General features: G+C 44.2%; 1 protein-coding gene across 1 annotated transcript in view; it reads left to right on the top strand.

Moving 5' to 3' along the window:
* Window positions 1-21,464, top strand: part of dchs1a (dachsous cadherin-related 1a) — a 126,924-nt gene that overhangs the window by 78,929 nt on the left and 26,531 nt on the right. Inside the window, exons 3-4 of the mRNA XM_010870521.4 lie at window positions 19,077-19,265; window positions 20,809-21,040. Of these exons, the coding sequence (XP_010868823.3) occupies window positions 19,077-19,265; window positions 20,809-21,040 (421 nt within the window). The remainder of the gene's footprint in view (window positions 1-19,076; window positions 19,266-20,808; window positions 21,041-21,464) is intronic.

The raw sequence follows: 21,464 nt of genomic DNA, 5'->3' as shown, positions 1-21,464 counted from the left end.
GAGAAGTACAGTAGGAGATATACAAACATGATGAGAGGGGAAATGATAATTCAGTACCTGTTGTTGTCCTGTTCCTCCCTGTGGTCCTGTCCTCTGTGGGAGGATGTGAAAACAAGCTGTTGCTCACGGTTGACAGGACACAGAGAGTGGGTTACAGAGAGTGGGTTACAGAGAGTGGGTTACAGAGAGTGGGTTACAGAGAGTGGGTTACAGAGAGTGGGTTACAGAGAGTGGGTTACAGAGAGTGGGTTACAGAGAGTGGGTTACAGAGAGTGGGTTACAGAGAGTGTTTGGATAGGTAGTTAATCTATGTGTGTGTTTGAAAGCAAAGGTCTGTTTACTTGCAATTATGCGAGCCAATGAAACAGATCCAAACAGTTGTAAACAGACGCTCAGCGCTCGGAACGGTTCTGTTACCAAAGTGTGTGTGCGTTGGTGCTTGTGTGGTTTGCATGTGACTGCAGTAACGCTGGCGTTTGCATGTGCGTGTGTGTTGACGGAACATTTCTTTCACCAGAGTGTATTTTCATACAGCAATTCGGGTTAGGCCTTGATCTGAACCTGAGTGAGAATAACCTCTGATGGATCTGGACAGAGCTAGTGTGTGTTTCTGTATATGACCTCCCACACTGCATACACACTCCTAACTACACACACATGCACACACACACACACACCCATACATAAAATAGCTTACAAAGTCCAACACACATTTTTTGCACCCTCCAACAAACACCAACACACTCTCACACACCATGTATACAAATGCCAACACATTCTTTTGCACACTCTGTACAGCTTTGAAACCATGTGCACAAGCCAGGCCAGCACTCTGCCCAGGAACCGGCATTTCCATTAGCCCCAGTGTATGTGTCCCTAATGGTACCTCATTCCCTATGTAGTGCACTAATTCTGGCTAGTGCCCACAGGGAAAGTAGTGCACTATATGTGGAATAGGGTGCCATTTGGGAGTGAGCCAGTGTTTATGGAAAGGTGACAGGGCCTGTTTATGTGTTCCGTGACCTCTCTCTCACTCTTTACCTCACCTACAGCTCTGTCCCTCTCTCTGTCTCCCTCTCTCTGTCTTCCTCTCTCTCTGTCTCCCTCTCTCTCTCTCTGTCTTCCTCTGTCTGTGTCTTCCTCTCTCTCTGTCTTCTTCTGTCTCTGTCTCCCTCTCTGTCTCCCTCTCTCTGACTCCATCTGTCTCTCTTTTTCCTTTCTCTCCCTAGAGACATTGTTCTCTTCCTTTTTCTCCCTGTCTCAGCTACCCTCTTTCTTTTTCCCCAGCACCTGTCCTCTCTGTATCCAACTCCCTTTCCTTCTCCCTGTACTTCCTCTCTCTTTCTCTCACGAGCATCCTCTTTCTCTCTCCCCCAATCTCTGGTGCCTTCCCTCCTCTTTCTCTCTCCCCCAATCTCTGGTGCCTTCCCTCCTCTTTCTCTCTCCCCCAATCTCTGGTGCCTTCGCTCCTCTTTCTCCTTCTCTCTCTCCAGCACAGCTACAGGCTCCAGACCGTTCTAATGAACATCTCTCATTTCATTTTTCTAATCCCATTAAATAAAACGGGGAAATTGTTGCGTCAGAAATTGGAACGCTACTTCCTGTATAGGGTACTATTTCTCATCCAGGCCTATAGAGTGTGCTTGACTGTAGGGGATAGGGTACAATTTCCGACACATCCATGGAGATTTCCTGCTCTGTTTAAATGGTGGAGATTTGAGCTCCTGTCAGTGCTTAGTGACACTCAGACTTCCATTTTAATTTCCCTTCAGCCTGGAGCAAAACAGTCATTAGAGCCGACTGTCAGAGCAGAGACAGACAATTGCCATTTCAACGCGATTCATAGGGTGGCTAGATGCTGCTAAACTATAAGTCTGGACTTCTTCAGTTTCAAATAGGAGGATACATGGAGAAGCAGTCATGTTGGGAAACCACTGTTTTATTAGGATGATCTCGCTACAGATCCTGATAGTAAAAGATTCTCATATGTTTGAGCTCCAGCTGCTTCTGTGTATTTACCGATATACTATATCAATATGAATGTGTGCACCATTGCCACAATCCACAGCCTGTGTTCTTTATACTTGTGAAACCCACAAATATTATCTTCCTGCCAATGTACAGTGCTGTACAAAAGTCTTAGGCATCTGAAAATCCAACTAAAACCATTTATTTGGGTAGTAAGTGGTTTTTTTTTGTTGGTACATTTAACACTTCCTGTAACTAATGTTTACCTGTAACTTCATTGGCGGTTGACTTGACCTGAGCACTTCACAGGCATTTAAAAAACAAAATTCATTCATGTTGTGAATCGCATTCATGTTGTGAATCGCATTCATGTTGTGAATCGTATTCATGTTGTGAATCGCATTCATGTTGTGAATCGCATTCATGTTGTGAATCGCATTCATTTTGTGAATCGCATTCATGTTGTGAATCGTGTTTACTCTGTACTAGTTTATCCAAAGCCTAAATTTTTTTTAGTAGGCTACACATCCTCCCGCACCCCAGTCTCACTCCAAAAACCAATCAAAACGAGAATGCTAGCCGTGTCTCCCCTAACAACTGGTCCTGAGGTGCTGTGTTGTGTGAATCCACCTGCAAAAAGTTTGCTTGTAGCATAACAAGTTGTCATTATTTGATGTTTTTTCTAATCTAAGCATTAATGTTCTAATGTTTACAGGCCCCAGTCTGAACCCCATTCTAGCCACATTTCAGCCTAAACATCAAAGGACAAAACCTTGACAAGCTTAGGTGTGATTACATGGGTTAAATGCCTGCACATCCAGCAGCTCTCCAGATAAGACGGGCTAATGTGTGTTTTATACAGTAGCCTATCATAGCAGTTATTGTCCTTTGTGTGTTAATCAATAGAACCATATGAGATGGTAGAACTATGGGATCACAGACCAGAAACATTCTATCTCGATTTATATGGGCTACATTTCGACATGTTATTGTGGTAAGTGATGGACAGATACTGTATACATATTAAACAGAACTAAGGACTGTGACAACTTTATTTAATTCCAAGTCAAGCACTGACCATAATTTGCAATAAAACACAGTATGTCTTTAACATAATGCACTGCTTTTTGAACAGAAAAGTGTATATTAAGAGCAAAATTTGAACACATTCTAAAATTGCAATTAATCGGGATTAACTACAGAAGATTTTACGATTACTAGCAATACTTTTTTTATCATTTGATAGTACTAAGATATATATACTTATATATTTTATAAATATTTATATATATTTTTTCCAAATAAACACAACCCAAACAAATGCCTTTAGTTTGACTTTCAGATGCCTAAGACTTTTGCGCAGTACTGTATGTCAGAACAATAATCTATTGTGCTCAACTTTGCGTCGCTGCATGTAAATATAAATTCATCTGAGAACCCCCCAACTGAGTTTTAGGACATTAATGTTGAAATTGGGGCATATTTTGCCATAATGCAGTGCTTAGGTTTCCATACAACAGTGGAAATGTGATGGTTTGTACAAGTTCACTGTGGGGGTCTCATAAACACCATGGGTTTGGTTGTCAGGTTGTTTGTGGTCATTTACAGCTGTTTTTCCGCGTCTGTGTCGTTCCGACGCCAGGGACTAGCCCACCGATGCAGCGTGACCAGACACCCACTCAGGATCTTGTCAGAATCAGTGTCACAACAGGAAGTACACACACAGTGGGAAGACCAGTTATGGCACTGCAGCTGACGTGGAATCACACCCATAGGAGGACATCTGAACCAGAACCATATCAGTAATGTCCTATAGGACAGTAGGAATCACATTAGCACTGATTTACAGGAAACTATGCATGACATCTTCAAATGTACACGATCTGTTTCATATCTTCTTCTGGGAACTGTTTCTGTTAAAGTACTTCAAAAAGCTGTTCTCGTCCTTGGTGCTCTTACGCTGTACGAATCTTATCAGGGTAATATATGACTGGAATGAAGACCAAGCAGCTCTGCCTAACACTCAAGCAATTTACAAACACCTGTGTGTAATGATGTAGAATAGTGACCTGAAACCTCCCTCTCATGAACTTCAGAGTACACAGACTTGCTCATCAGCAGTCTCCCATCCACTGAAGTGCCTCCTGCTCTTTTACACAGATAAACCTAGACAGAGGGCCTGTGTTGCTGAGGTTCTCTCTACAAACACTGCTTAAGACTTCATGATGATGTGGCGATGATTACAACCCACCTCCAAACATAAACAGTATCAGCCGGCATTTACCACTCTGCTCCTTTATAATGTAATCACTGCCTGGGAGGGAGTGAGAGAGGGAACTCAATCACCACATAATATCCCCCTACAGCCAGTGGAGAAGGGGAAAGGGAGAGAGAGAGCTCCGTGCTTCACCACAGATCTGTGCAACTCTAAGCATCGGACCAGGAAGCCTGACAGTAAACTGCTGACCTCGGCTTTGCTTCAGGCTGAATCTGAAGTGCCACACTGATCCCCATATAGGGTAATTAGGGACAGCTCAAACTTAGGGCACTATATGGAGAATATGATGCCATTTGGCACGGGCCCTTAAATCCCCTCTCGCTGTGTGTCTGTCTGAATGTCTATATCCATATGACTGAAGCTGTCTCAATGGGTTTGGAATTTCTCTATGCACAATATACGCCGACTGTTTTTCCATGCAAATTTTAAAAGCCTCTGAAAGACCAGTATTGCAGAACGGAAAAGAATTGCTTTCTTGATCTGCCAAAATGTCAGGGCAGACAAGACGATCCAAATCTGATGTCTGCTGTGTGGTACACATTACATTACAACCGATTATGTGTCCTGCTTTCAGCTGACCACCAAATAACATAATTAGCATGAGGTTGCACGGCACTTTATTCTGAATATTCTTCTTACAAAATGTGAATCCATATCAAAGATGTTTCCATTTTAGACTGTTAGGGAGATTCAAAATAAGTGACACTCAAACTGTCTCGGCGGCGACTGCAGTACTACTCAACCCTCTCCCACCGTCCCGCTGCCAGGAACCACCCACAGGAGTTTACTGAAACATTGGAGGATCAGAGGGCTCTACCAATCCATACAAAAAACCTAGAAATAGCTAAGAGTTGAAGCGATGAGCAGAGGGGATATTTATCAAACAGTCCTGTGGATCTGTGGGAACCAGAGACCCGGTTTACACTGCGTCTGAGTTACTTCTTGAAAAAAAAAAAGTTTTTTTTTTGTTGCTGTAAGCAAAACAAACGGGGGAAAAATGACTTCAAGATTCTTCCAAATGTCCTGTAGCGTCTAATTGTAATATTATTTAGCCTGGTGTGATCTTTTCACTGGTGTGACAAACTGCAGTGTTCTTGAGGCAGCCAGTCTGAGAACACAAGAGTGATTAGGAGTGGTGCTGACAGACAGCAGCTGGCCAGGGGTAGAAACCACCTCAGACTGCACAGCTTCACAACACACATCTGCCTCCTCCTCCTTGACCAACGCGCCTGGAAGGGGAACCACGGAGGACCCTTTGCAGCCTTTCCGAACCTGGTTCTGACTTGGGGGTGGGGGGCCAGAAGGTGGTGGTGAAAGCTCAGATGAGTGGATCCAGGCTAGCTTGACATTCACTGATGGTGTAAAGGAGTGTGGTCATGGATGTGCTGTGCTCCCCTGCAGATTGGCCCCCTCCAGAGCTGGTCTCTGAGCACCCGGCCAGTTTCAAGCCAGCCATTAACCTCCCCACCCCGGGCTGTTCTAAAGCCAAGATGGGCCCTAGACGTGTGGAGAGATGGAGAGGTTGGGGCCAGTTGGACAGTGGAGCTGCAGAGTATAGCAATGTTGAGGCTGGCTTGGCAGTTGAGTCTGTAGCCTGGGTGGGGGTGTCTAATGGTTTGGGTTTGGAAGCGTGGTGGGGTTGTAGTGTGGTTGAGGGGATGTCATTCAGTAGCACGGCTATTCTATTTTATTCTTACCAGAAGCAGATTTGAAAGAGGTTATTTACTTGGGGTCCATACATTTTCAGAATTAGAATACTATTCCTGAAAGGAGTGTAAAATCTACCCACTAACAGAATTATAACGTTACAGAGCAATTTTAAACGTGTTGCTAAAATATTCTTTGAAGTGCTTTGCGAGTTACTCGCTGCATTAGTAGTAATTCAGGTTGACTACTTTAAAGTAAATAATTGAACACTTTTGTACTTACAACACAGTTGATCAACATCAAATTAAGGAATGTTCCACAGTAGGCTACTAAAGGAACAATATCATAAAACTAATTCAAAACAATGTACATAGCTCTATGCACATAGCTCTATTTCAAGTGTTTAATATTAGCTGGCAATCTGTCCCGCATCTGTCAACTCTGACTTTTTTGGCTGATAACATCTGCCTGCTCCCACTCATTAGAGGCATTGATCCTAATCATTAGCTTTAGTTTCCCACATAGGTTATAGACTAGCTGTTGACCTACAGAACACCCTTAAAAGCTGTTTTACAGTATATGTTCAGAAAATCACTTGGACAACAATTATGTGGTAAGGAATGCCTGGAGGGTTTCTTTCCATACAGAAGCTTCATTTACACATGGGAAACGTGCATTTCATATCTGAAAACACATTTTCTTTTTCTTCACCATTTCATGCTTTTTTTTTTGGTGGATGGCGGTTTATTAAACAGATATAACAGAAGAGTACATTGAATTGGAGCTCAAAATAACAAAATCTTTATTAATGCGTAAATCGATCGGACTGGGTCTGTCCCACAGGCGGCCAGTTGAATAGCCTGGCACTTAACCATAGCCCACAGTAATACAGAGCACCCTAACAAAAGAAAGTTCCATTGAAGGAACAAATCATCAGATTTCCTACCCAGCATTTTATTCTCAGAGATAAACCTTGATGTTATTAATTTTGACCCATACAAGCCTCTGTATTGCTCTGTAATCAATGTGATGGCAGACTACTTGACAATGGTGGGTAATATTAAACTCTAGCTACACCCTACCCTCCCTACTCAGGTTTTAAACCACAGATACACAGAGAGGGCCACCCTCCCCCCTTTCTTGTTTTTGAAATCTAAATGTCCACATCTGGGTTTGGTCTTGTCAGTCAAAACGACTACCCTGCAACGCTCTGAACACAAACACTCTAGCCAGCCGTGTTGTTCATGTTTTCTTTGCCTGAGCTGAACTCGGGAACAGCGTGTGTAAGAAAATAGTGACATGCTCGTTTCTCCCATCGGATCCAGTGTAAATAAACAGGTAAATACCCAGAGCAGAGGCCTGCTGTGTGTGTGTGCGCACGCGCGTACGTGTGTGTGTGTGTGTGTATGTGTGTAAGCTATGAGACACTTAAAGCCCATTCTCCCTCCTGCTCCTCAAGGTTGAATGTCTCACACACTCACACACACACACACACACACGTTCCCAGGACCCCCTGCTCCCCGTGACCTTTCACCCCTCAGCACCGGTGTTTGAGCTGGAAATTGGAAATGGTTTTATTTCATCCCTGTATATTACATTTTAAGTCTGAGCCACAAATCAAATCCACCTAGAGAGAGTTTCCCTTCAGGGGGTTAGGGGCTTCAGGGGCCGGGGCTTAAGACAACTCCTGACCAGGGGGTTAGTGGCTCTACAGGACTGTTAAAACACACCTGGAGACGTCCCAACTGGCAGCCTATTCCCTACACAAAAGCGCTGCACTGCATGTGTTGAATAGGGGGCATTTGGGATCTAGTCCTTGAGTTGGTTCCAAGGTGCTCATCGTGGCCACATTCCTACATGGTGAGCGAGGATTTACTTGTTCATGCTACTCCAGTTCACTCAAACACGCGCACGCACGCACGCACGCACACACACAAATACACAAACACACAGTTGTTATAGAAAGTAGCGACTGTAATGTAATACTGAGTGTGGCGCATTAGAAGTTAACGGCCCAGGCATCGCCGTTCACAGGGCCTCCGTGCCTCTCCTCACTGCTGTTTGGTTTATCTCTGATCCCCTCCTTCTCACTCCTCTGTCTCTCCTCTCCTTTTCCCTTCCCTATCCGACGTTTCCTCTAGTTTGCTCAAAGGTTTTCCTCCTTGGGATCCCTTCATCCCTTTAAATGGCTTGCTGCTTTAATCCCTCCCAGATGGCCCTGTCAGACGACACAGTGGGAGGAGGGTGACAGTAGAGGGGAGAGAGGAGACAGGCACGGTGCCCTCCATCTACTGTCTGTTCTCAGCCTCCCTGTGTCATTACACCCTGTAGTCTTCTGCGTTACCTCCCCATTTTGACTCCGCTCTCTCACTCACTCCCCCTCGCCCTCTCTGTCTCTCTTTCTCCTTCTTTTCATCTGTGAGATGTATGTACGGCATGTGTCCCAGTTGGCACCCTTCAAGTCCTCACTAGACAGACATCTTTCAGACAGGCAGCCAGCCAGCCAGTCAGTCAGTCAGTCAGTATTAATTCAGATAGACAGACATTCATTTAGGCAGTCAGTCAGTGGGTTATTTACTGTAGTATTACTCCATAGTGATCATCTGGTTGGACGCCCAGACCAGCAAGGACGGTTGGAAATACTTTTTATATTGAGTGGACTGCCTGATGATGATCGTGTTTTGGCCCGATGGCACTTTAACAATATAGTTCTTGGACAGAAGAGAGGGGTTAATACTTTGGGTTGGAATAAAGACGTTTTTGATCCTGACATGATGTTTTACAGAGATGCCATAATACAGCCGATTCATTTTAATAGACATCTGGGCCCACCGCAGCACAACGTTCCAAATGGACCTCTATTCCATATATGGTGCTGTACTTTTAACCAGGCCCATCCCCCATTCCATATATGGTGCTGTACTTTTAACCAGGCCCATCCCCCATTCCGTATATGGTGCTGTACTTTTAGCCATCCCCCCTATTCCATATTCAAATAATAATAATAGTGAATTCAATTCAATTAGCACTTGATACCAAATGAGGTACAGTATTTGAAGCCCTTTATAATGCACACAACCTTTGACCTTGTAACTGCAGTAAATGTGCACAGCTTCCAAGAATCTTAAATGTGCACAGCTTCCAGAACAGTTTAATTTCGGACAGGACCTGAGAGAAGCTTCTGGTTGTGAAGTCCTGGTCAGGAGTGTACAGTTTAGAGTGAAAACACAAACTTTTAATTAGTCATACGATGAAGAACTCAAAATGTCCGTAATTGTGAGGAATAAGTGAATGAGCCTGCACTCCCAACGGGGCGAATCATTGCCCCTATTAGAAGACAAAACACTTAGATTACTGCACATTATTTAGTTATGAGGCTCGGTGGGTGCGTGCAATGCATGTCTTTGGCCTGTTCTGCTGTCTGATAGAGATCAGTTGGAGAAATATTTGCCTACTAGTTCTACTCCTAAGTGTTCCACTACACAGCTCCTGTCTCAGAACTGCCTGGTATAGTTCCCAGGAGAGGCCTGCCTTACCCTGACGGTCAGTTTTTTTGTTGCCACGAAGGGGCTCTCAAGGGGGCCTTCCACCCCGTCCTGTCTGTAGATCCTCTGACTCTTTCACTCACTATTTCACAGTCTTACTTACCACCCAGCTGGTGTGTCTGTGTGATCCAGGTCTATGTGTACAGGTCCCCACTAGACAAAATGTGACCTCAGGTTTAGGCTTTACTGGTTATGTTTAGGTTTAGGGTTTAAAAGTGAAGGTATTGAGGATGAAGTTTGGGGAACATTGATTTCCATATTGTGTATGTGTTTGTATAGCTATTGAGCCCAGAGCTATTGGGGGTGTGTGTCATGGTGGGGAGCTGGATTTTGGCTGGTGGCTTTTGGACTGAGAACCTGCTGCTTCAGTGTGAAGGCTAAATGAAACAGTCTGAGAACCTGAGGAGGTTTCCCTCGCTCCTCTCCTCCTCTTTTCATTAATTCCTTCTTTCCTCTCCTCCCTTCATTCTCTCCCTCCCTCTTTTCCTCCTTTCATTCTCCCCCTTTCTCCTTGTCAGAACTGATGCCAGGATAATACAGCTGGGAAAGCTTATCAGGTTTCGCTGTCCAGATTTGACCATCCCTCTTTCTTTCACTCACACACACAGCCTGTTTCTTTCTCAGTCTTTCTCTCCTTCTCTCTCTGGGTGCTTTCTTTTTTCTTTCACTGCTGTTACTCTTTCTGTCCTGATGGTCATCTGTTGTCTGTCAGTACTAGTAGTAATCTATTCTGTACTAATAGTAATCTACTATCTGTATGTACTAATAGACATCTATTCTGTACTAATAGTAATCTACTGTCTGCCTGCACTTATAGTCATCTATTCTGTACTAATAGTAATATCTTCTGTACTAATAGTAATCCTCTGTTTGTACTAATAGTTATCTATTCTGTACTAATAGTAATCCACTGTCTTTCTGTACTAATAGTCATCTAGTCTGTACTAATAGTAATCCACTGTCTTTCTGTACTAATGGTCATATAGTCTGTACTAATAGTAATCCACTGTCTGTGTGTACTAATAGTAATCCACTGTCTGCCTGTACTAATACTAATCTAGTCTGTACTGATAGTAATGCACTGTCTTTCTGTACTAATGGTCATGTAGTCTATACTAATAGTAATCCACTATTATTGTTACTAATAGTAATCCACTGGTATTGTTACTAATAGTAATCCACTGTCTGTCTGTACTAAAAGCCATCTCTTCTGTACAAATAGTAATCTACCGTCTGTCTGTACTAATGGTAATATGTTCTGTACTAATAGTAATCTACTGTCTGTCTGTGCTAATAGTAATCTACTGTCTGTCTGTGCTAATAGTAATCTAGTCTGTACTAATAGTCATCTGCTCTGTACTAGTATTCTTCTACTCTCTGTCTGTACTCATTGTCATCTAATCTGCCATTACTATTAATAATTTACAGTCTGTACTTATGGTCATCTGTCTATTCTAATAGTAATCTACTGTTTGTACTTATTGACATCTCTCTGTACTAATAGTAATCTACTGTCTGTACTTATAGTCATATTTCTGTACTAATGGTAATCTACTGTCTGTACTTATAGTCATATTTATTTACTAATTGTAATCTACTGTCTGTACGTATAGTCATCTCACTGTACTAATAGTAATCTACTGTCTGTCTCAGTTAGTCTATCCCACTCTCAATTTGTCCTTTTATCGATTTCCTATCTATATTTAAAGGGTTTTCTTGGCATGAGAAAAATCTGTTTACATTGTCAAAGCAAGTGGAAAATATGAAATAAAAAAGGTCTGTCTTCCTCTCTCTCTGCCTCTCTCAGTACAACCAGTCAAACAAATGTTACTCACGTAGCTTGGGGCAAAAACAGCCAATCAGGGGCTCCCCCTTTGCTGCCAAACCAAACAGACCAATGACGGAGTGCATGTGCAGCAGCATGCCATCTGGCCAATTAACACACACATCAGTCAGAAGCTCCACCCATGCAAACATCAGAGCTAAAATAAATCGCCCCACAGGAGGCCAACATCAGCGTGGGGAGGGACTGAGACCCGAAAGTGTGCTGCTATGATGGAGAACCTGAGTGGTGTTGGCTTGTGGCTGTAGTAGCAGAGTTATTCCTGATCACACATACAGTACTGCCCTTTGTATGTATTCCAATAATCTGAACATTGTTTATTGTAAAAAGGATCCCCATTAGCTGTCACCAAAGTGAACATGCTAGTCTTCCTGGGGTCCACAACAAAAAATAAATCACATAACAATGTTAATAACAGTATAACATTATAGACATCATTGCCACATCATCATAAATTAGTCTGAATAAATGATTACAGTATTACAATCATATAGTAAATATGTCCTTCCTTACTCACAAATTTAAATAGTGCATTCTCAACATGAATTAAGTTCAGTCTTAGTTAACAGTTGACATTTTGACATTTAAATAATTTAGCAGAAGCTCGAATCCATAGGGATTTACTGAAGCAATCAATGTTAACTATCTTGCTTAAGGACAGAACAAAAGATCTTTCTCCTTGTGCTGAAGTCTGGTCTAGCGATCTAAGTTCCCTGACTCTGCCGACTCTCTATGCCCTTCCTCTTTGTCTTCCTCAATATCTGTCTCTCTAGTCTGTCCTTACAATTTTCCTATGAATAATATAATACACATTCTCTATTGTCCTATGAATAATATAATACACATTCTCTATTGTCCTATGAATAATATAATACACATTCTCTATTGTCCTATCAATTATATAATACACATTCTCTACTGTCCTATCAATAATATAATGCACATTCTCTATTGTCCTATCAATAATATAATACACATTCTCTATTGTCCTATCAATAATATAATACACATTCTCTATTGTCCTATCAATTATATAATACACATTCTCAACTGTCCTATCAATAATATAATACACATTCTCTATTGTCCTATCAGTTATATAATACACATTCTCTACTGTCCTATCAATAATATAATACAGATGTTCTATTGTCCAATCAATAATATAATACAGATGTTCTATTGTCCTATCAATAATATATTACAGATGCTTTATTGTCCTATCAATAATATAATACAGATGTTCTATTGTCCAATCAATAATAAAATACAGATGCTCTATTGTCCTATCAATAATATATTACAGATGCTCTATTGTCCTATCAATAATACAATACAGATGTTCTATTGTCCTATCAATAATATATTACAGATGCTATATTGTCCTATCAATAACATAATATAATTCAGATGCTCTGACTGCTAGGCTCGAGAGGGACAACAGCAGAATGGTCAGTAACAGTCAGTCATCCAGTCCTTTAGCTAGTCAGTAAGTCAGGCAGTCTGTTGGTCAGTGAGTCAGTCTTCCCAACAGTTCTGACTGAGTCTGTTCTGTAGGGGATTGAACCACCCAGAGCTGTGCTCTCTTCAAGGCCAACTTGGCTTTTCCTGGCTACTTCGCCAGGACCAACCACAGAGTGAGAACCAAAATGGACCAAGACAGGACAGGACACAGACAGAGTACGGGTCTTAAATGGCAACCTAGTCCCTATATTGCAAACTTCTTTTGACCAGTACCCATAGCCAAAAATAAAGCACTATGTAGAGAATAGGATGCCATTTGGATAGCAGGCCAGAGAATCCAAACCCTTCACGCACGTTGGTCTGGAAGTGGAGAGCAGAAATGTTCAATCTCTTCCTCGGTCCCATGACTACAGCCAGAGAGGGAGATTGTGGGACTGAGAAGAATCTGATAGATGGGTGCATCCAAACCGCACGGTGCCCCAGTTATCTTTGGATCCCCTTTAGCTTGTTTAACTGAATACCCAGCCAAAAGTTACATTTCCCCAAACTCTTCCTGTCCCCCTCTCTGTCTCCTTCCCTCCCTCTGACTTGTAGCTTCTTACTCCTCTCTGCCTCTCTTTCCCCTTCCAGCTCCTCTACACTCCTCCAGCCCATCCCTCCTCACCCCTGTACCAATTCCTCTGGCTTCCCCTTATCCCCCTCCCTCCCTCCCTCTCTCCCTCCCTCCGTCTCTCCCTCCCTCCGTCCCTCCCTTTCTACTTCCTCCCTCCCTCCCTCTCTCCCTCCCTCCATCCCTCCCTCCCTCCGTCCCTCCCTTTCTACTCCCCCCTCGCTCCCTCCCTCCCTCCCTCCGTCCCTCCCTTTCTACTTCCTCTCTCCCTGTCTCTCTCTCCCTCCCTCCCTATCTGCCCGTCTCAGTTGATAAGACATCTCCCACTAGGTTGGCGTTACTCTCCCATAGCTGGCTGCCTCTCCTCATCTAACATGTCTCCTGCCTTTGAATTTATAATCCAATAAAAAGGTTTGCATAACTACGCAGCTCCACAGTGGGCAGAGCAGAGCCCCAGCAGTAGAGCAGAGCGGCCTGAACACTACAGACTCGGATGATCACAGTACAACCTCCCAAATGGCACACTACCCCACTACACAGTACAGAGAAATAGTGCATTTTAAAGGGGGGCAGGCTATCATTTTGGATACTGACAGAGTATCAGAGTAGAGCAGATGTCAATGCAGGGGGGTCAGGAGATGGTGATATCAGATATCTACACATTGTACATGGTAGTGTGGGAACTCCTGCCTGAGTCTCATTGTCGATGCAAGTCAAGGGAAGCCAAAACAGACCTATCTGTTTATTATCGACATTACATATTCCTTTCGTCTTTTTTTTTTTTTACATGTCTTTCTGAGCAGCTGATTAGCTATCGTCAACAGGTTGGTTTGCGTCGGGTCAGACAATAACCTAACAGAGATTGAATGTCAGACAATGACCTAACAGAGATTGTAGTTCAGGCAATGAACAGTCAGCTTTAGACACCTGGCCATATCCCAAATGGCCCCCTCTTCACCAGGTTAGGGCACTGTTCCGACCAGCATTCACTTCAAAGGGAAGAAAAAGCCATTTGGTGCACAGCCCTGAGTGGGACATGTATAATACAACACAGCTCTGCCAAGACATGAGCTGAGCTGCTGCTTAACGGAAGTGGAGTTTGTAAATGCAACCCTATTCCCTCTGTGCCCCGGTAGAGCACTACACAGGAAAGAGTGAGCCATTTGGAATGCATTTTAGTGTGTTTGCTGTGACTGTATGGTGGGGGACACCAGCACTGCAACATTGTCTTGAAATACCAATCAGGATCACGGTTCTTATCATTGCACATCCACACCCATTGTGAGTGACACACTTTCTACTCATCTATCAATTCTCTCTCAAATTAATTTCCGTGTAAAAGGGCTGTGAATGCCAGGGTGAAAATAATAATAAAAGTAACATTTTTACTAAAGATTGTAAATGTGACATTTAGGCATTTTAAACGTGATATTATTCATAGTATGTACAATATTGTATTAAAGTGTTAATTGTAACAAGTATAAATGAGAAGAGAAAAAATACAGTTTGTTTGTATTCCACCAGTTGCCAAATTCTCATGGAAGTGGATCACAAGTCATTTTCCAAATTTCCTGTATCTGTTTTTAAACAAACTGTACTACATTTTAAAGCAGATACAGGAGTTTATTAATGTTTCATTCTATTTCAATTTCTTTGTAGGTCTGTATTTTCTGAAGGAAATATCTTTCTAATGTGGTCAAACACTTGGCTTGAGTTTAGGAAATGTAGCTCAATTTCTACATTGTGCACATAGTCTGTCTTGTCTCAAGGCCCAGGTCTATGTACAGTACTGTCCTGAAAACCAAAACCATTTTGGGGATTTTAAGTGTTTACTTGTAACATAAACAACAACATAAAAGTATAATATATAATATATATATACTTTTTTACAAGTCAATACTACCCAAATAAATGGGTTTAGTTCAAATTTCAAGTGCCTAAGACTTTTGCACATCTCAGTGGATAGTCAAAGTTTTTCTTCATTTCCGGTTAGTTTCAGTGGTATCCTGCCACAGTGTACTCTCTGTTTACAGTTAGTTTATTCTTTCCAGTGTGTGAAATAGTTATTGTTCTTTGTGATTTAATTGGATCCTGGGACGCTGTAGGATCTGTTTGGAAAGAACAGCTGGCTGAGGAAGCTTTTCTTCATCGTTAATCTCTCTGTAGATGAGGGCTTTGTTACAGGTTTGATAATAGCTTTCCTTGGTTATCAAATATAACATCTCTATTCTGGATTATGATAATTAGTGGGTATAGTCATAATTCTGTTCTATATCTGATTGGAGTATTTTGTATTGGGAAATACAAAGACTTCTTAATACATGAAATACTTTGATTGAATTTACCATCCTCAATATCTGGGTAAGGTATGTCTCTGATTCTCTGTCTGCCTCCATTTTGGCTTGTTGTTCTGTTTTGTCCTCTGTAGTGTTGTCCTTTATGCCTCTATAGTGCTGGCCTCTATGGTGCTGGCCTTTATGCCTCTATGGTGTTGGCCTCTATGGTGCTGGCCCAAAGGGAACTATGCTCTATATGGAATAGGGTTCACATTTGAGACGCACCCCTGAACAGGCAGGCTTCCAACTCCATGACACTGATATGCTGTTATTAAACTAGAATGAGAGTAGAATATAGTTTCCAAGCTCCTGTAGACCAATTTTTCTGATTGCTGTCTTTAGTAATAGTGTTTTGGGCATTTACAGTGTATGCAAATTCTGTTGTACCATTTTTTCCATTTTAGTTCTAAAAATCCACATATCCCCATTTTCCACCTATGGAGCTAAATATATGTCTGGGTTGGGTTACTTTTAGATGTGAGTAATTATAGTCAAACAGGATATACACTGGATGCCTCTGCTGAATGTTTCTGTGTGTGTTGCCCAGAAAGCAGAGCGTGATGAGATTGTAGTGTACAGTAGAGACTTACTTCCAACATTAGACCTAATGGTTCAGAAGTGGCGTTTGTCTATGCTGGATCTACAACATAGACATCTATCATGAGACACAGTGATCAGGCCGCTGAGAGCATGTTGAACTGGAGGTGAACCTATCCACACATGCCTTCTGTTCTTACTGATATCTGTCTGCTCAAGTACGCTGAGAAACCCTAAAGCTCTCAATCCCTCCCTGGGATTGACTGTTCTCTCTCTCCATCTCTCTCTCATCACCTTATCCATCTCTCTACTAGAAGATACATTCTTCCCCTTGTTCTGCTGTTCGTATGTTATTCTTGGACCAGGAGTTTTCCCCCGAACCACATGAGCTGACCAGGAAAAACTCCAGACACTATTAATACTGTGGCACCGCTCCTCTGTCCACCCAGTCCATACAGACACTCGCTATCACATCACAGTTCAGGTTACGAGCCCTTCACTGTTTTATCTGACACCCTGTACTAATGCTAGACTACAGGAGAGCATTTACGTTCCAGCCTTGGTAATCCACTGCTGGTGGACTGTAATAGTGTTCGTATGAGAGGAGAGAACTCTATAGCCCCCGAACGTTACCTCCAAATTCATAGTTCCATTATATCCCCTCCACTGCAAATCCCAGGTGCTTTTCCCCCAGTTCATTTTTCAGCCCTCATATTATAAATATTTAATGTGAGTACTGCACAGGTGCCATTTTTTATGATGGTGATTTGGCCAAGGAAAATAAACATTCAGGCATGCTTGGTTGTGGCTGAAATGGAAAGCGACGTTTGAGACTCTGCATTTAGCGCACTGTCTCTCGCCCTCTCTCTCTCTTTCACACACACACAGACACACACACACACACACCTCCAGACGTCTCCTTTAGTGTGCCATGACCCACTCTCATTCAACTTGTCATGCTACTGTGGTGAGAACAAGAGCAGCAGTACATTAGGTAGTAACAACTTGCTCCCCAGTAGATAATATAATATTCAAGGAAAACTATGGGGCTACATGGCTGTTGTGTTTGAGCAGAGCGGCCGTCCTCTCTACAGTAAACTCAGGTCTCTGTCCTCCAGTGGCGTATTATACGGCTCTTTAGTTTGTGTCTCTCACTGTTTGCCTAGTCTCTCCTAGCGACTCTGAGGCACAAAGCAGCATACTAGTAGTAGTACACGTTGGAGACCATATTATTCCATCATGTCTTGCTTTCTTCCTAAAGAGATCACCCCCCCCCCCCCCCATTGCACTTTTTTTTAAAGACGAAAGTAAGGGGAGAACTCTAATCAACTTGTGAGGCTTAACCCCGTCTGTAATCTCTCTCCTGCTCCGATCCTGAGCCAACACTTGCAAACAATTACCCTGCCAGTACCCAGGAGGCTCTCTGATTGGCTTGTTTGGCTAGTGTGGTCCAGGGAGCTGCCACAGTAATTGACTAGCCCCTCCCCCCATCTGTCTCCCTGTCTGTGTGTCTGTCTCTCTGTCGTTCTGTCTGTCCAGGGGGATGTGAAGCCTGCCTTTAAGTCCCAACTCTCAGCACTGTCGCTGGTGTAGATGTGAGGTGTATTAAAAGCAGACTTAGTGTTATCATGTGGTGATCAGAGAGGCAGTGAGGCATGCTGTGGAGGGTGTCTACAACTCCCCACCACCTCCCTCACCTCCCTGTCACACCCCCCACCCTTCCCTTCTCTCCTCTCCTCACCCCTCCCATCCCCTCCCTGTCCTCCCCACCCCTCCCCTCCCCTCCCTATCCATCCCACCCCTCCCTGTCCTCCCCTCCCCTCCCTGTACCACCCCTCCCTGTCCTCCCCTCCCCTCCCTGTACCACCCCTCCCTTTCCTCCCCTGCCCTCCCTGTACCACCCCTCCCTGTCCTCCCCTCCCTGTACCACCCCTCCCTGTCCTCCCCACCCCTCCCTCCCCATCCCTCCATGTCTTCAACACCCCCCACCCCCGTCTGACTTACCCCTCCCCACACCTCCCTGTCCTCCCCACACCTCCCTGTCCTCCCCAAACCTCCCTGTCTTCCCCACCCCTCCCTGTCCTCCCTGTCAATGGGCTGTTCAGACCCACGTCACTCCTCTCCTGGACCGCCAGGCTGTCTCTACTGCTGGCTTCTCTCCCGGTTAAATGAAGCCAACACTGGGGAAGTCATCCTCTCTTCCCTCCTCTTTACTCCCTCCTTCCCCCAAGTACCTCTAGCTTAGGAAGCTCTTGGCCTGTGCTCTTACTCAGATCAACAACAAAGAGGATAAATAACCTGGTTCACTCTGCTGTACTTTACTGTACTTTGCTCCATCCTTCTAAACCGTATCCTCGCTCATTACTGCTGGTTTATCACTATCCTAAAGTAAACAAGAAATAAATGATTGCCATCCTAATAACTATCTTCTGTGAGACTGCATACAGTAGATGAGCAAATGATGTAATCTCCATGGGTACTGTGACAGTATTTGTAGTGACATGCCAACTGTCTTCCGTCGTCTCGGCGGATAGAATCACTGTTGCATCCTCTTGAGGAGACTGGTGATATGGATGGGGGCATGTTCCTGTCTCTGTTTCTTCAGCTTTATCTGGCTGACACTGAGAGAGAGGTTGTTGTCTTGGAGCCATACTGATGCCAGTTTGCTTTCCGAATGAGGTTGTTGGTGTAGAGCCCCCGTGGTGGGTGAATGTGGAGTACTGTGGAGGGCTGTCTTAACCTGACATATATCACTGTTTTCTATTTATCTGCCAGAAAAACAGTTCCAGATCCTCAGAGACAAATTGTCTAACCCATAGCTTTCGTTCCTTTATCTCCCTCTCCACAGGTGACAGCGACAGATGCGGACGGTGGCTCATTTGGCTCTATCAGCTACTCTTTGGGCTCAGGCATCAACAGCGCTGTCCCCTCCCAGTTCTCTATAGGGAAGGAGACAGGACAGATCTGTACCAACACGGCTTTGGACAGGGACCAGGGACCAACCATCTATGACTTTACTGTCACCGCCGTGGACGGAGTGAGTTCTCACCTTCTCTCCCACGTTATCGATTCTCCCTCCTCGGGCCCCTTTCTCTCTTGTTAACTCACCACAACACTCCTCCCTCCACTCCCCCTCCACAGTCCTCCCCTCCCTCCCTAACATGTCTAGCACTGGATGGGGTAACTCTATGCCCTCTTTCAACTCCCTGACTCCAGCACAATGGTCATCCTAAAACTTTCAACAATATCCTTTATAACCCAAATTTGACAGCAGGGTTCCCCAGTTGACAGGACATCAAAACTCAGGCTATTAGCAGTTTTAGAGGCAGATCCAGGATAGCTAGCAGAGCCCTGGCTGTCAGAATCAGTTTGAGACAGACCCGGGATACCTAACAGAGCCCTGGCTATCAGAATCAGTTTGAGGCAGACCCGGGATACCTAACAAAATCATGTCTATTAGAAGCAGCTTTAGAGGCGGAGCCAGGTTAGCTAACAGAGAGGGTAACTACCCAGCCAGGCAAAGCAGAATAGAGCAGAGCAGCAAGTCTTTCATTAGTGCTGCCAAATAAAAGAGTCTGAATGGGTCTCCCTGGCAAGGCTGTGCTGGGACAGGATCCTGTAGCTGCATGCCAAATCATATGTAGTTGAAAGTAAAAGGGTAGAAATGAAAGGAAATCACTGCAGTCATGGTAAAACAATCAGAGAGAGAAACAGAGGGAGGGATAAGAGAGAGGGTTAGAAAGACAGATGAAATGTCTACCATCAGGCAAGCTAGAAGAGACAGACAGGCAGGGAGACAGCCACGAAGAAAGACAGTGAACGGCAGACAGACAGACAGATAGGGAGAGAGACAGACAGGTAGAGAGACAGAAAAGGAGGGAGTGAGACAGACAACGGCAGACAGACAGACAGACAAGCAGGGAGTGAGACGGACAACGGCAGACAGACAGACAGGCAGGGAGTGAGACGGACAACGGCAGACAGACAGACAGGCAGGGAGTGCGATAAGTAGGCAGGCAGCAGTAATATTTAATATGCTGAACCGCTGTTTTCTCCTCCTCCCTCACCAGCCCTGCCAAATGAAAAGCTTGCTCTGTATTCTCTTCAGAACGAGCCACCAGGGAAAACAGAGCTCTCTGCTCTGAGGCAGCGGTAGCCAGCCCTCTCACCTTCAACAGGTCCTGATAGATTGCGGTTACCCTGGGGAAGCCATCAATATGTATCCCTTCACCAACCTGCCGGGACTAGTTTTTTATAAGGTTCCTGCACATAAGTTGGTCCATTAATGCTCCATTCCAAGTATCACCACATTGTCCTGGTATCCAGCAGTATGTTAAATCTACTACAGCATTTTGTCCTCAGAAGTGGTGGACGCCCAACACTAACTCACTTCAGCTAGTCTTGGATAAAAAGAGGGAAAAGGGTTTTCATCACGTCGAAGGGAAGTTGAAATACAAAGCATTTTTACCCTGGGACTGTCCCATTATTTCTCTTAACACAGAAAGGTATTGGCATCGCTAAACTTTTCCGGTGTGTGTTGAGGTTTTGATTGATTGATCGTCCTTCCTGTTCACCTACAGGGTGGTCTCAACTCTGTGGCCTACGTCCGGGTTGACCTTTTGGACATCAATGACAACAGACCTGTGTTCTACCCTGTGAGCTACGCCGTCAGCCTCAGCTCTCAGAGCGCACCTGGCACCTCCGTCGTCAAGGTTACAGCATTTGATTCTGACGCAGGGGAGAATGGGAGGGTGACATACCGAACTGTCCCTGGGGGCAACTCCCCCTTCTTTACCCTCAACAAAGACACAGGTTGGTACTTATTATTCTTGGTCTCATTATTGTTTGGTCAATATTGTGGTGTTTTATGTATTATAATGGGGAGAGACCCAGGGAACTGACTCAGTAGCAGTGTTCAGGGCCTTGGAGGGCATTTCAGCACCAGTGTTCAGGGCCTTGGAGGGCATTTCAGCACCAGTGTTCAGGGACTTGGAGGGCATTTCAGCACCAGTGTTCAGGGACTTGGAGGGCATTTCAGCACCAGTGTTCAGGGACTTGGAGGGCATTTCAGGACCAGTGTTCAGGGCTTTGGAGGGCAATTAAGCACCAGTGTTCAGGGTCTTGGAGGGCAATTAAGCACCAGTGTTCAGGGCCTTGGAGGGCATTTCAGTAGCAGGACGGTAACCACTGTGGAAGGTGGTGAGGTGGTTTCAGCTGACGCGCCACGTACATCCCT

Source organism: Esox lucius, chromosome 1 (genome assembly GCF_011004845.1).
Source record: "Esox lucius isolate fEsoLuc1 chromosome 1, fEsoLuc1.pri, whole genome shotgun sequence".
In the NCBI taxonomy this organism is placed as follows: Eukaryota; Metazoa; Chordata; class Actinopteri; order Esociformes; family Esocidae; genus Esox; species Esox lucius.
This window is presented reverse-complemented; position numbering and strand designations above follow the sequence as displayed.